We start from the raw sequence: 15,372 nt of genomic DNA on the forward strand, positions 1-15,372 counted from the left end.
GCTCACCTTAGCAACAGCAAATTTGGCCTCAATTGTGGTCAAGTGGGGTTGACCTGAAACCCTGCAAGGTGGCTGCTAGTTGGACCAATTAACCTGATTCAGTATTTCTGGGATAATAAGTTAGGATGGTTGCTAAATGCCTCAAATTCTTCTTAGCATTCACAGAAGGGAAAAAGCTTTAGATTCAAGATTTATAGTCCTTTTGATTAAAACAGGAGCTATTGATAAACCTAAAAAAGTATCCCACATTCCAAGTACTGTACCTTTAAAAACAAACAATAAAAGGGCTTTTGAACCTATTCCCCATTTCTAGATTGTTTTAAGCTTTATTCATCTTTGTTTTAGGAAATTGATGGGAAGTCTTTACTGTTGATGACAAGGAACGATGTACTCACTGGACTTTCATTAAAACTGGGGCCTGCACTGAAGATCTATGAATATCATGTAAAGCCTCTACAGACACAGCATCTGAAGAACAGTTCACTATAGTGGATTTTCAAACTGGACCGTGTTTTTTTCCTGCTCTTCAAAATAAACAAGCATCATTGATTTTTTGGCACTGGAACTTTATTAAAAACCAAACAACACAAAACCTGTACGTGTGCATAATGAAATTAAACCAAATGGCACTGAAAGAAATATATATTTATATTTATACATATCCTATTGGATAACTTTAGCAATATGCTGTTTAATAAATAAACTGGTAAGGGTGTAGAATTTCTCGTTATTCAACAAAAGAACAGTTCAGTATGCTTCTTTTTGGTAATGCTGTAGAGTCACAAAATGGTAACTGGAAACAGAAGTATTTAAAATGTATATGCTTGATTTTTTTAAACTATTGCTTAAAACAGAAGGATGACACCTCTGTTGTTGCACAAGGCCCACTAAAGCGCATTTATACCTTTGCACAGATCCCTTTTATTTTAAATTAATTGTTCCTAATTTGGAAAGGAAATAGGAAAGGTATTAGATGACCAAGAGACATTTCTAGAAGTTCTATTTAAAAAAAATCACAATTCTTTCATAACATTAGCAGCAAGTTTTGAATTTGCCAAAATAACCTTTTTTCCTAGAGGAAGCACCTATTTTTATCTTATTAATGTTTGTTCATAGACTAAAGTTTTAAAGTTGTGCAACCTATATACTCGAATAGGTTTGGGAAGGGCAAAAGCTGCATACAGAGGTTGTAAAGTTTTTTGTAAGTTTTTTTTTGTTGAACTTGAAAGGGTATTCTGTGAAGGAAATTTTAGAGAATGTTTGTACTGCTTTGTGAAACAAAATTCATGTTCTAATTTATAACTTGTTTGCTAAAAGTTTTGTTACAGTTGTGTAAAAAATGTAAATCCCTGCATATTTTTACATACTGCATTTTGTGGTGTGGTAAAGAATTATATTGATATATAATTTGATTCATGAGCCAAATATCTATTTCTGAAAAGTTAAAGAATGATATCTTACAACTGTGAATCCCTGCTAAGGGAAGACCTGTAGTTTCAATCTCTTTCAACCAGTTCTTGATTTTAATTGCAGATATTTTGCATCAACAAAGATATTACTTATGTTCTGATTCAGTTTGCTTTTTTTTTACTTTTTCTCATGAAGAGTCTTGTCTTTTACTGAATGTCTTTCATGTTAATAATACACTCAGCTGAGCTGATGGGACTTCTGTTCTTTTAAGAACACATGCAAAAATTCATTTATTTCCACTTAGGAGAATTTTTTACTTTGGGAAATTTAGAAAAGAGAACAATTTTAAGAAAAGGCAGAAGTTATAATTACAATCTCTAGGCCTGCCTCTTTCATTGACTACACTTCATAGTTATTCCATCCTTTTTGGGGTTTTATAACCAAAAAGATTAATAATCTGCTCCCTGCCAGCCATCAAAAGTTGTTCAGTTTTACTCTGATCCTGGTTACATTTATTATGAGAAACAGTATTTTTGAGCTACCTGAAGCTATCTTTCAGCTTTTTGAGCTATCTGAAAACATCAGAGCTTGTCCAGAACGCACAGATACTACTAATAATATACAGAACCAGTTCAAAAGTAAGCAATTTTGACATGACCATGTAACTTTGCAAGTTGTAGACATTTGAATATTGAACAGCATGTGACATTCACATATTTTGCTAAATTTTAGCTGTGTATTCCTACTTGCATTTCCTGTTAAGTGGATTTTGATTTTTCCTCCCTACAAGCCACAGAGGCATAAAATGTGAGATAATTTCTAAATCAATAAAAATGTACTATCTAGAATTATGTCACCATGTGAAAATGTAAAAACTTCCTGTTTATCCTCTGCGAGTTTCTTTCATGGTGACGTTGTCTTACAGTATTGGTGAACAGCAATTTGTGACAACAATTGTAATTATCTCATCCTTTTATCTTTACCGCAGCAGATTTTTAAAAGGGGCAACTCCAGCCTCTGGCTCTATGTGCCACTTTTCAAAGATAAAGGTTTGAGATATCAAAAGAAATGCAAGAACAAATTATAAGTTAAACATAATTCTTATCCATTAATTGAATGTACTGCTTAAATGCAATGTTAGCCCTGAATTACTTTTTATTTTTACCTGTAACTGCTGGCTTGGTGGAATATTTCAGCAGCTTATGATAAAAAATGACTAAGTTACTTAAGCATGTCAGGTACAGTTCCTCACCAAAGCTTAGAGATGACGCAACAAAGTCTGTTTTAAATAAAATTAAAGACTCACTGGACAAGAATGTTGCAAGTTCCATCACGTTATAAAGATACCAAATGAAAGCTACTAACTGAATTCAGTCTAAATTCTAATGAATTCAATCTAATTTATATCCATGTAATAACTAAGAAAAGCAACTTTGGCCGCATTGTCAGCTGTGAGGGGTGAAAAATATCTGCTAATGCCACAAAACAAAGAATATGTGGGAAATCTTCAGCCTTAGGATGTCCAGATGGGTTTACCGTGGGGTGGCAGGTCACTTGCGCATTATTGAAGCACAACAAGGATACACTGGAAAATTCATTGTAAGAGAGACAAAAGTTCATGGGAACTGAGGGTGAGGGGAAGAGTTGAAAGAAAAGAAAGGAAGAGAAAGAAAGAAAGAAAGAAAAATAGTAGAATCTCTGTGACAATCATTATGGAAATAAAAATGTTTAGCTGATGTACTTTTTAAAGAGAATCTTGCCTTTATTGTCTCTGCATGATACTTTGTACATACAGGAGAACTATATGTACAATACAATGACAGTGTACCATATTTATAATTTCAACATTTCAAAATAGAATATAATTCTTTATTGTCCAAGTATGATTAGATGCACAAGGAATTTGTTTCCGGTGCATACGTTCTCTGTACATAACAAGTAGCAAGAAAATTAATAAACTAATTGGCATTCTAAGCAAATGAGAAAATATAGAAAAGTTTCATACAAGTCTGTACACCCAAATCATATTTTTCACAGGTGGCATCTGGGGAAGAGAGGGGCAAGGTCTTTCTTAACCCCAGATGTGACTTTTGTTATTTCAAATCAAATAGAATTTCCTCCAAACTTTTCTTTAAAAAGGTAGAAGACACCCAGTGGCCCAGAAAGGTCATTCCAAATGGGATGAGCAAATGATGAGCCATCTCTTTCTAAATATGAGTTTGTTTTGAGTTGGGAAATTGTAGAAATGAGTCACATTTGTAGAATGTGCTGAGCTTATACTTGGAGTATAAGACACAGCAGAGTATAAGATACACCTTATTTTGGGGGGAGGAAATAAGGTGGGTGGGAATTCTGCCTACCAGGTATTCATCTGGCTAGTCCTTAGCCTGGTCAGCTTTAGCGCATTAGTTCCTTCGCTGGTTCTAAGATGGGGGATAATGAGATATAAGCTTCAGTACATTCATTATCTCACTGGTTTTGAGGTTGAGAATGGTTGGGGCTAAACTTCTAAACCACAGCTGATTGTCAGAGGGAGCACCAATTAGAAAATCAGGCAAAGCACGGAAGATCACTTAGCTTGTGTTTGGGCTGAAAAACAGCTTCAGAAGCACAGTTGATCTTTAGTGGGAGCTCCTGTGACTAAAGCAGGCAAAAGAGGGAAGAGGGAAGAGAAGGCAGCAACTATTCTAGGTAGCCATTTTTGGCACTGCGCAAGCACTTGAAGGTTGAAAGTGCAACACGTAAAGCCCATTGTCAGTGGCAATCTCTGCAGTCAGGAAGAGTACACAGAGGCTGAACGGTATGGGGGCCAGCAAGTGGGTGGGGCTACATTTAGAGTAAAAGATGCAACCAAATTTTCAGCCTCTTAGGAGGAGGGAAAGAGCATCTTATACTCTGAAAAATACGGTAATTCATTTTCCTTTCTGGTATTTTTTTCCTTAAGGAATTGTGTGAATGAACTCATTTGACTAGCTTGTAACTGAAGATAATTGCATGAAAAAAGAAGTGGTTTAATTCACTAACCATTTCTATTTTTTAAAAAGAAGTGGTTTAATTCACTATTTTATTCACTAACCATTTTAATTCACTAAAACCATTTTAACCATAGCTCTGTGAATTGAGCTTTGCTGTTCTATTACCTTAGATCCAACAGCAACCTTAAGAGAAAGGAATTAGAGGAGAATGGAATAGTGGTTAGAAGATTGGCCATGATTTGATTAACTGAGATTTGGATTTCTAATCAGCTATAACAATATGAAATGACTGTAGTGATAACATTCACACACACACACACACACACACACACACACATATGAATGTTATCACTACAGTCATTTCATAGTGTTATAACTGATTAGAAATCCGAAATCTACGAAAACACACACACACACACATATATAAAATCTACGAAAACAAACAAATTATATATATATTCCATTTTACAACAGCACGAAGCTTGGAAACTTCAGCCTGATGATGGTGGATGTGATTTCACCGAAACGTCTCAGCTAGCCATACCCACTGGGACTTGAACCTGCACCCTTTGCCTTGTAAGGCAGAGAATTATCCTCTAGGCTACAGTATCCAATCCCTTCAGCTCTCTCTCTATATATATAAATATTCAAAGTTATATTATAGGATTTTGATGAAAAATTGAGGACTGAGGAAAACCAGGGCAAATGCAGTACATAAATGTTTTCTCCTATCATGCCCCTGTTGGCGTCTGAATCTGCGGAGGGAAGACAAGACAGACCTGGAGCCAATGGAGATTGAAGGGGCAGCTTCATTGGCTTCAGAGGAATGTGGGGAGGAGCAGGCTGAGTCACCCCGGGCCAGGGCCTTTCAGAAATGGAATGGTTTGTTAGCAGGGAGGAACAGGGGCAGGATGACTGAGAGAAGGCAAGCAATAGACAAGAATGACAGAGCTCGGGCGATGAACAAGGACTCCCCGCTCCTGATCCCTGAGTATCGAGAGTAGAGAGAAGGCAGGAACAGCGAAGGCCGACCCAATGACTTGGGAGGAGAGCCCCCTGCCTCTCTTCACAAGGCACACCTGGGGACTAAGATTTAAGGGGACACCGTGGGGAAGGAACAAACAATAAATTGGTAGAGTTTGGTATACCAGTATTGATAGTTGAAGCTTGATTCTTCCTTGTGGACTCAGTGCTTTCTTCCTGACTTTGTGGATTCATTGTTTGTTCCTTGGTTTGTGGATTCATTGTTCCTTGGTTTGTAGACTCTTTTCCCTTTCCCTTTATTTTTGTTTTTGCTTTTTTGCTGGACTCAGTGCTGGCCTGGCCTGAATATGAAGCAAAAGGTGGCGGAGGAAAAAATTCTGGATGATGCTGACACTTGCGGAATGCTATTGGCTTCTCTGAGTGGGGAGATAATTTGCCCCCTGTGGCACATCCCAGATAGTGCTTTAGTGTGAACTGAACAAATTCATAATCTCAGGCAGCCAAACTACTACTCCGTAATAATATTATAGATGTTTGGCTTTCATGTACCAATGCCATAGACTAAATGAAAAGTTCATCAGCTCAACTCTGTTGCTTTCATCTGCAAGATAAGGAATTGTATGGCTCTGGAATATGTTTATGTTTTGATATTTACAGAGTTTTATATTTAATTGAATAAACAGATTCAATTTATTTTTGTCTTTGCTCTTTATTCACCCATAAAAGAACTAGAAATTTAGAAACCTTAGAACCGAAAACAAGACATTTGAAACATTCTAATATTAATTCCAGTAATTCTCTAGTTGAAAGATAGGATAGAATAAAAAAAGTAAACAGATTAAATTATGCAATCAAATTTTGAACAACAGAAAAGATGATGATGATGATATTTGATATCATATTTTGGAGAATCTTCTGGGCTTTCTTATTAAAAACCTTGTTGATAAGACGGTTTTCAATAGTAATGTGTAGATTTAATAGTAATGTGCAGATTTTCTTTTAGCATGAGTGTCCCTCACACATTGTAAAAAGGCCAACAAATCCCCCAAAATAGGTTACATTAATTAAACTCTCCCATTTCATAAGAATGCAACATTAATATATATCTCCCAACAAAAAGCAGGTGTTAAAAGTGTTGGTAAACATCATTCTCTGCTGTCTTCAAATTTGTAAATGAAGAAAAAGGGCTGTTACAGAGGAGGCACCTAGAAATTATTTACCCATTGCTATAGACATTCTCATTTCTTCCAGTTTAGAATGCTTAACTCTAAAGAACAGGTCATAGAAAGCAAGAGAAACTTGAAAACTATTTATACCTTAATAAGTAAAGGAATAGTAAATGAAAACATTTAAATAAATATGTTCAGTATTGTCTATGATGAAAAGCCCCGTTGTTCCAAAAGACTGAAATCCTTAACTTTTCCCCAAACTACAAATGAAAAAGGGTTGTTTGTTTATTTGTTAGTTTATTAAATTTCTATGGCGCCCAACTCACTGATAAAATGATTGGGGGGCTTATAAACAGTCCCTAGAATATTTTTTAAAAGAACAGATTAAATAAATCTTATCTCAGATTTGTTGTTTATTTATTATTGTTTAAAGATAACATAACTATAAGACAAGGAAAACTGCACAGAAATAAGTAGGATTGTGTTACAGGTTTCCTTGAATAGCCTCTGGCTTTGACGGTAGAACATCCTGGATTGTAATTTTGTAAACCTCAAGAAGTACACATCTGATGATAGGCTATTGTCTATCTGCAGAGCACAAATTGTGGAAGGTTATGGAACAAATTGTTTCTAAATGATATGGCAAACTACTAAAGTGTTTTGGTAGGTAGTCATTCTGGAAATCAGTTTCAAATTTGATTTTAAAAAAAGTTCAGGTTGCCACCCAGAATTTCTGCATCAAATATATAGGTGTCTGCTTATAATATATGTAAGTCTATTGCTTCTAGGAAGCTTTATGCAAGTAAATAAATTAATCTTATGTACAATCATGAAACCTCAGAAGCCTTGTTAAAAGCATGGTCTGCAGTTAATGTTGTAAAAATGGGTTTTGTCATTTGACTCCTTCCATCTGGAATTAGATCTTCAGAAATCTTCGGTTTAATTGAATTAATATATATTTTATAAAAAATTAGAATCAGCTCTTTGTTGTTTGATTTTTTTAGTAAATTGAATGTCAAGATTTAGCATCCATATATTTTGAATTGAGCTTTCTAGTAGTTTGAGTATGATTTATGATTATATAAATTCATAGCTATTTACCTACCCAGGCTTCAGGCTCTGGGGAATCCAGAGCATGATACCATGGGATCTTTCGAGACTGAAGGATGCCAATGCAGCTATTTACCTTCTCACATGGTTATGAAAGTAAACTGCACGAAAATCTCCTTTGTATCACTTGAATGCCAGTCCATCAATAGTCACAGTTATACTATGACAGTGATAGCAAACCTATAAAAGACATTTGTGATGATACGGCAGGTCTGCAGTCAGACCCTCTGGAAGCCACATGGTTTTGTTTTCGCATAGCTTCTGAGGCATACTAAAAAAATCATGCAAGCATTCTCACACAATTTTTTGAGGCTTCAGAGGCCCTGACAGATAGAGGAAAGTCTAGAGAAAGTGAGAGTCCAGAAAGGATGTCTGGAAAGTCTTTTTTGTCTGGTGTGTGTGTGTGTGTGTGTGTTTGGGAAACCCACCAGCAGAGTTAAGGTAGGAATTTTCTGAACTTTGAGACACACTGTTGTGGTTAGCTCTGGCCCAGCTCCTGCCCCAAGGACTGTGGATGTGGGGGAGACATCCACATGCTGCAGGCCTGGTTTGCCCCCGGTGGAATCTGAAGATGAAGGCTCCTCTGATCAAGAAGACATGAGTGACGGAGGAGGAGAGTGTGGCAGACAGCTCAGAAGGAGATCAATTATCTAGCTCCTCCTTGGATTCAGAACAAGAGTTAATGATACAGCCAGGCATGCGGAGAGTGATGCATAGGCAACAACAACTGAGAGATTATTATCAACGAAAATAAGGCCACCTGTGGTTGGGTGGGCCTGCGGTAATTAGTGAGGCTGCTATAAAAGCAGCCTGTGGGTTTGGCCATTGTGGAGGATTATCTGATCATTGTGTTTCATGACTGCTTTCCTGACTTTGACTTTTTGTGTGCTGATTTTTCCCTGCTTTGAACCTAAACCAGAACAAAGTGTGTTTCACTTTGTGAAAGAAGGAGGACTGTGAATTGCCTCACAGCTGCAAGCTAAGTATCACAGAACTGATAAGGGACTTGTACAAATTACCAGTTTGTTTGGAGAAGAGTGCTCTTTGCTATAACAAAAGAGGGCTTAGTTTAAGTGAATTTTCATTATAAAGAACATTGTTTTGAATTTTCAAACGTGTGTGTCTGAAATTTGTACCTGTGAATTTTTGGGAGGATTCTACCAGAGACCCCGACAGAACACACACTATATAAAATCTACAGTATGCAAAACTGCAGGTCTTCTGTTTCTTTTAACAAAGTTGGTCTAATTCAACTTGATACAGAATTTATTAAATGGGCAGCAGAAATTTAGATCTCTGGCACTAGTCAATTCAGGAAAGTAATGGGATCTTAACTATTGTTTTCTTCCATCTTTTCAAAAGTAGTGAAGATAAATTCAATAATAATCATTTGAAAGTAGCTACTGGTGCTTCCCATGTAGCACATCTGCTTACTTGATGAGCCCTAGTTAATTGATGTAGAAATTCTGCAGTGTGACTAAATTGGATCCAGACTTCATTATATTAGAATGGACTGTAATTGAAAATTATTCTGAATCTTGGTGAAATTTGGGTCCAACTACTGTGCCTTGTGATGAGTATAGGGGTGTTAGTTTTCAAAAGAGAAGGGGAAAAAAGGAAATTCATTAATTATTTCCTTGAAATTCTGCTTGGAAATAATCATCCATAAGTGGTTTTCTGTGGTAACATGGAGAAAAGCATGGAGTAAGTAATGTCCGCTGGTATGATTTCAGTATTATGGAATATGATATTCTCAGAAAAGAAATGGGTCTTCAGAAAATTCCACGGCCAAATTTCCACCCAACAGAGCAACGAGGCTTGCAGTCTACTGGGATATCACGCAGGTTTTTTGAACAATCCTTCCTACGCAGCGTAGTTGCACAAGCACCAAATGGTGTCTCCTGGGGTGTAAAAATCTGGAAAGGAAAGATGCATACATTTGAATCATTGGTCTCTAACTTAAACACTCATTGTTATCATAAGAGAAAGCAGGACTGTGTTTCTTCCTGCATAGTCACACGAAGGATCTAACTAGTCTGTACAGTTAATTTCACCTCTTGGGTGACTCCAGTAATTCAGAAAGGGCTAGGTTATTAATAAAAAATGTTGGGGTTGTACTTCATTGAATAATAATCATTTTTCATATTTAATCAGTCCAGATAGCTAGTGGAATAATAATAATAATAATAATAATAATAATAATAATAATAATAATAATAATAATAATCAGAATTGAGGAGAAGCAGCTAGAGAAATTAGTGAAATATGAAGATCTAAAAATCAAGCTGCAACGACTCTGGCATAAGCCAGTGAAAGTGGTCCCAGTGGTACTTGGCACGCTGGGCGCAGAACCAAAGGATCTCAGCGGACATTTGAAAACCATCGGAATTGACAAAATCTCCATCTGTCAATTGCAAAAGGCTGCTTTACTGGGATCGGCAAACATAATTCGCTGCTACATCACGCAGTCCTAGGTGCTTGGGAAGCGCCGGACTGGTGATGAAATACAAAATCCAGCATAGTGATATCGTTTGCTGTGTTGTACTGACATAGTAATAATAATAATAACAACAACAACAACAAAAACAACAACAACAAAGTTGGAAGGGACTTTGGAGATCTTCTACTCCAACCTCCTGCTTAGGCAGGAAACCCTACACTACTTGAGACAAATGGTTATCCAACATCTTCTTAAAAACTTCCAGTGTTGGAGCATTCACAATTTCTGGAGTCAAGCTGTTCCACTGATTAATTGTTCTAACTGTCAGGAAATTTCTCCTTAGTTCTAAGTTACTTCACTCCTTGTTTAGTTTCCACCCATGGCTTCTTGTTCTACCCTCAGGTGCTTTGGAGAATAGTTTGACTCCCTATTTTTTGTGGCAACCACTGAGATATTGGAACACTGCTATCATGTCTGCTCTGGTCCTTCTTTTTATTAAACTAGCCATGCCCAGTTTCTGCAACCATTCTTCATATGTTTTAGTCTCTAGTCCCCTAATCATCTTTGTTGCTCTTCTTTGCACTTTTTCTAGAGCCTCAACATCCTTTTTGCATCGTGGCGACCAAAATTGAATGCAGTATTCCAAGTGTGGCCTTACCAAGGCCTTATAAAGTGATATTAACACTTCACGTGCTCTTGATAAAATCAACAAATAGATGAAACCAGAAGATAATCTGGGCTAATCTTCCATTGGCTATAAGATTGTTTAGGTTTACTCCTGTAAATTCAGATCTTGAGAATGAATTCTTCAAATAACTTCCATGATCTCTTCTTCCAGTGTCAGGAATTCTTGGTGTCAACTTGTCTGGATAACATTTTTTGTGGTGGATGTGCCCAGAGGCAAAAAAAAATTGGAGAAAGATTCAAAAATGGTTAGAGGAAATGATAGAACAAAAATTGGAATTAAAACTGGAACTGTTTTTGTTGGGGATTATAAAAAGGGAAAATAAATAAAAATAATCAAAATATCCTACTCCACATAACGACAGCAGTCAGGATTATTTATGCCAAAATTGGAAGACAGAAAACAGCCCCTATATGAACAATAATAATCGAAAAAGTGCTAGATTCTAGCATGTGTGGAAATGAATAAATTAACAATGGAAACATGTGGCAGAGAGGATACGGAATATTATAAAATATGGAACAAATGGTACAACTGGTTGGAACATAAAAGTAAAATTAATAGATAAAGGTACAACGAGTAGAATTTCAAAGTTATGTATGATAGATTGATAAACTTATAACTATTGATATAAGATGATAGATGTTGAGATGTAAATATATGTAGGAATATGAAATGTACAAATAGTATAATTTAAAGAGAGCAAGAGTTACAAAAGCAGACTATGTACACTGATATGGAATGCTGTAAAATGAAAATGATTTTATATGGCATGTTTTGTTATGTTATGTTATATGAAGTTGTTTTTCTTTTTGTGATTGTTTTAATGTTGTTTTTAAAGATAAAATGTTTCATACAAAATATTTTTAAATATCGTATATACTCGAGTATAAGCCGAGTTTTTCAGCCCCAAAAATGGGCTGAAAAACCCGACGTCGGCTTATACTCGAGTCACCACAAGAGGGCGCCGAATCACCACAAGAGGGTGCCCAGCCAGCAAGCTAAACGGGGAGGACGGCGACGGCATGAACTCTCTCCAGGCTTTAGAAGCCTCCAGCCGGAGAGAGAAGCAGATTTAAGGAGGAGAAGGAGGAGGGCAGCTCTTTCCTTTCCTCCTCCTCCCCCGCGGTTGTAGGCTATTTTGGCTCTCCTCTCCTCATTTCCCTGTTGCATCCCAAGTGGATCTCTTTAGCAAATCTGCTTCCCTGCACAGCACATGGGGCAATAAAGGGAGGCGGAGGAGAGAGCCAGCAAGCTAAAGGGTGGGAGGGACCGGGACGGCATGAACTCTCTCCAGGCTTTAGAAGCCTCCAGCCGGAGAGAGAAGCAGATTTGTTAAAGAGATCCACTTGCTATGGAAGGAGGAGAAGGAGGAGGAGGGCAGCTCTTTCCTTTCCTCCTCCTCCCACGCAGCTGTGGGCTATTCTGGCTCTCCTCCGCCTCATTTCCCTGTTGCGTCCCAAGTGGATCTCTTTAGTAAATCTGCTTCCCTGCACAACACATGGGGCAATAAAGGGAGACGAGGAGGAGGGAGGATCAGGAGTGGGAGATCAAGCCAACGAGCCAGCCAGCAAGCTAAAGAGGGGGGGGGGGGAGGGAAACAGCATGAACTCTCTCCAGGCTTCTAAAAACTCAAGTTTAAAGAGCCCTGGGTTAGGGTTAGAAATGCAAGAGTCTTCAAACCTGGAAAAATTAGGGCTTGTGGATTTCAACTCCTACTCCTGAAGTAGCATGGCTGGTGCAGGAATTCTGGGAGTTGAAGTCCACTAGTCTTAAAACTGTCAAGTTTAAAGACCCCTGGGTTCGGGTTAGAAATGCAAGTCTTCAAACCTGGAAAGATTAAGGCTTGTGGACTTCAACTCCCACTCCTGAGGTAGCATGGCTGGTGCAGGAATTCTGGGAGTTGAAGTCCACTAGTCTTAAAACTGTCAAGTTTAAAGACCCCTGGGTTAGGTTTAGAAATAGGTTTTAGCTTGGTTGCTGATTGAGCTACTTTTTTTACTTTTTACTTTATTGTTATTACCAGATTGCTTTCATTTACCCTCTTTTAAATTTACAGAGCTAATTTTGGTTTTCTTTAAAATAAATATTCTAAAACATTTAATCTACTGATGTCTCAATTAATGTAATTTTATTGGTTTCCATTTTTATAAGTTACCAGTAGCCACTGCATTTTCTAACCTCGGCTTATACTCGGGTCAATAAGTTTTCCCAGGTTTTTGTGGCAAAACCTGGTGCCTCGGCTTATACTCGGGTCGGCTTATACTCGAGTATATACGGTATATATTTTGTGTGTGTTTGGTTCATTTGGTTTGGAGGCTAAGTGACGAAAAGTAGGTTCAATAAAATTTGTATTAAATGATCCCGCTCTTCCCAGTCAATCCACAATAATAGTGTCATTTGGATCACCAAGAAAAAGTAATTCTTACCTCTTTATCATTGCATATTCCCAGTTTTTCCAAATTTGTCACTGAATAGTGGATGTTAGACAGGATCACTTCTACCTCTTCAGTCTGAAAATACAAAAGTACCAGTATCACTTTTAAAGAAATCATATATACAGATTTAATATAATACATAAATCAGGGGTGAAATACTACTGGTTTTGCCCTGTATGCAGGGATAGGCAACTGTTGTGGTTCAGCCTGAGCCAGATCAAAGACCAGCTGCGTCTCTGCTGGCTCCATGCCCGGGGGAGGCTGAGAGCGGAGAGGAGAGTTCTTGGCAGTCAGACAGTGCAGACAGCAGTCACGAAAGTGAAGGTGATGCAAGGCCTGGGAGCCCTGGGGAGGGGCTATCTCAAGCAAGTAGCTGTGATTCCGTGGAGTCCCTGGATAATGATGCACAAGCTATCATTAGTATGCGGCAGAGACGCATAGCTCAAAGGAGAAAGCAACTGCGTAGATATTATCAGCGTTGAATGAGGAACACCAGGGGGTTGGGTGTGGTCCTCATTAGCAGGGAAGGGTTTATAAGGCATGAGAACCATTCCGGCAGCGTGGAGTGTTATCAAAGGGGAGTTGGTGTTATCTGCATTTTCTCTCAGCGTTTTTGTTCCTGGCTTGTGGCCCAGCAGCCTTGAAGACTGGTGGGAGGTGTATGTCTGTTAGCTTAACAGCCTCGTCTGGCATCAAGGATCCTGTGTTTCTGTATGAACAATTGCCTTCGTTTATCTATTTGGAGTTCTAGTGTTTTCCTGATCTGTAAGGACATTTTCTGTTGGCTTCTTTTCTCTTTACCATTATAAAACTGTGTTTGGATTCAACCGGTGTGTCTGGCTTATCTTTTTGGGTTGGTCATAGCTTCCGGAGTGACCCAGACAGAACAGGCAACACCCCGGAATGCTGGGAATGCCATTCCGGCAGTGGAAATGGAGTGCGTAGCCTCACACTGTTGCCGCTGGGTGTGAATGTGCATGCATGATTCCAGTAAAATTACCAGGTTTTTTTGCACATGGCCTGCTTTCTGCTTTCCCATGCTGCAGGATGCCTGCAGTGCAGAAGAGAATAGAACAGGCTGTGCCGGTGGGGTGGAAGCAAAAAAATGGCAAGTAAGTTGGCAACCGCTGCTCTTCCTGTCCCCTTGCCTGCTTCGCCACGAGTGGAGCAAAGAAGGCAAGTGGACGGGGCGAGCGGTGAGATGATGCAGGCAAATGGACAGGAGCGAAGTGGGTGTGCGGAGAAGACGTGCGAAGTGGGCGAGCGAGTGAATGGGCCACTCAGGGCAGAGCCGCCGCAAGTGGCGCAGCTGGGCGAGTGGTGGCTGGCAACTTATTTGCCGGTTTCCCAGAAATCTTGCACGCAAAATTTCACCCTCTGCACATATGCAAAGCCTTCTGCACATGCACAGAGGGTGAAAAAGCACATGCGACAGTGGCACATGTGATTCCAAACCGGTAGGGGAAGGAAAGTAGATTTCACTGCTGAGATAAGCTCAATAAAGTACCCTGACTCCTGATATTTATAGTTTTTGTGTTTGACAGGTTCTTGAAATATGACATATTTTATTTACTTAAATTTATATCCTGCCATTCCTTCCAGAGTTCAAGAAAGATTGCAATGAGTTCTCCCTTCATTTTATTCCCCACAGCCTGGAAACTGAACTGAGCTGAGGCTACATATAGACATACATTGAGTTTTCATAGCTGAGGGTGACTTGAACTTGGCTTTCTATTGATCTAATCCATCATAATTGACTATTACTCTACACTGGCCCATTAGATATCCTTCTCCCGGTAAACTTTATTCAGAATTTAGGCTGCCAGCTATCAGCAGCAAGGTACAGTATTTTCAACTGAAATTCTACTTGTAAAAAAACTTTATCTTTGCCAACATTTCACTAGATTGAATCTATTTTCGTACTGAGATAGCATTAGTTTGGATACATACAGTAAAATGATATTTATTTGCATGACAAAACACCATCCAGATTTGTCATTTTTTAATTATAATGTAGTGGGTTTTAATTTATGGCATTTACCCAAAAAGAAAAATGATCTTGAATTTCAGGCAATTTCACCAAAGCAGATTAAGTACAAAAATCTCTGCTACTATGCTTTATTTTCAACCAGTCTAAGATAAAGAACCCTTCCTTTATAAA

General features: G+C 38.3%; 3 protein-coding genes across 4 annotated transcripts in view; 2 read left to right on the top strand and 1 right to left on the bottom strand.

Moving 5' to 3' along the window:
* Positions 1-421, top strand: part of LOC139165751 (dnaJ homolog subfamily B member 6-like) — a 26,277-nt gene extending 25,856 nt beyond the window's left edge. The window contains exon 2 of the mRNA XM_070748992.1: positions 346-421. The gene's annotated coding sequence lies outside the window, so the exon portion shown is untranslated. The remainder of the gene's footprint in view (positions 1-345) is intronic.
* Positions 1-3,148, top strand: part of SAMD13 (sterile alpha motif domain containing 13) — a 62,596-nt gene extending 59,448 nt beyond the window's left edge. Inside the window, exon 4 of one of the 2 annotated variants that reach the window (XM_070748995.1) lies at positions 346-1,568. In XM_070748995.1, coding sequence (XP_070605096.1) covers positions 346-489 — 144 coding nt within the window. In that variant the 3' untranslated portion in view covers positions 490-1,568. Of the gene's footprint in view, positions 1-345 lie in introns of both variants that reach the window. The other variant, XM_070748994.1, reaches the window with a different exon arrangement.
* A 6,272-nt stretch (positions 3,149-9,420) lies between these two features.
* Positions 9,421-15,372, bottom strand: part of LOC139165346 (uricase-like) — an 87,324-nt gene continuing 81,372 nt past the window's right edge. Inside the window, exons 8-9 of the mRNA XM_070748540.1 lie at positions 13,203-13,286; positions 9,421-9,564 (exon numbers count right to left, since the gene is read on the bottom strand). Of these exons, the coding sequence (XP_070604641.1) occupies positions 9,421-9,564; positions 13,203-13,286 (228 nt within the window). The remainder of the gene's footprint in view (positions 9,565-13,202; positions 13,287-15,372) is intronic.

Source organism: Erythrolamprus reginae, chromosome 3 (assembly GCF_031021105.1).
Source record: "Erythrolamprus reginae isolate rEryReg1 chromosome 3, rEryReg1.hap1, whole genome shotgun sequence".
Taxonomy (NCBI): Eukaryota; Metazoa; Chordata; class Lepidosauria; order Squamata; family Dipsadidae; genus Erythrolamprus; species Erythrolamprus reginae.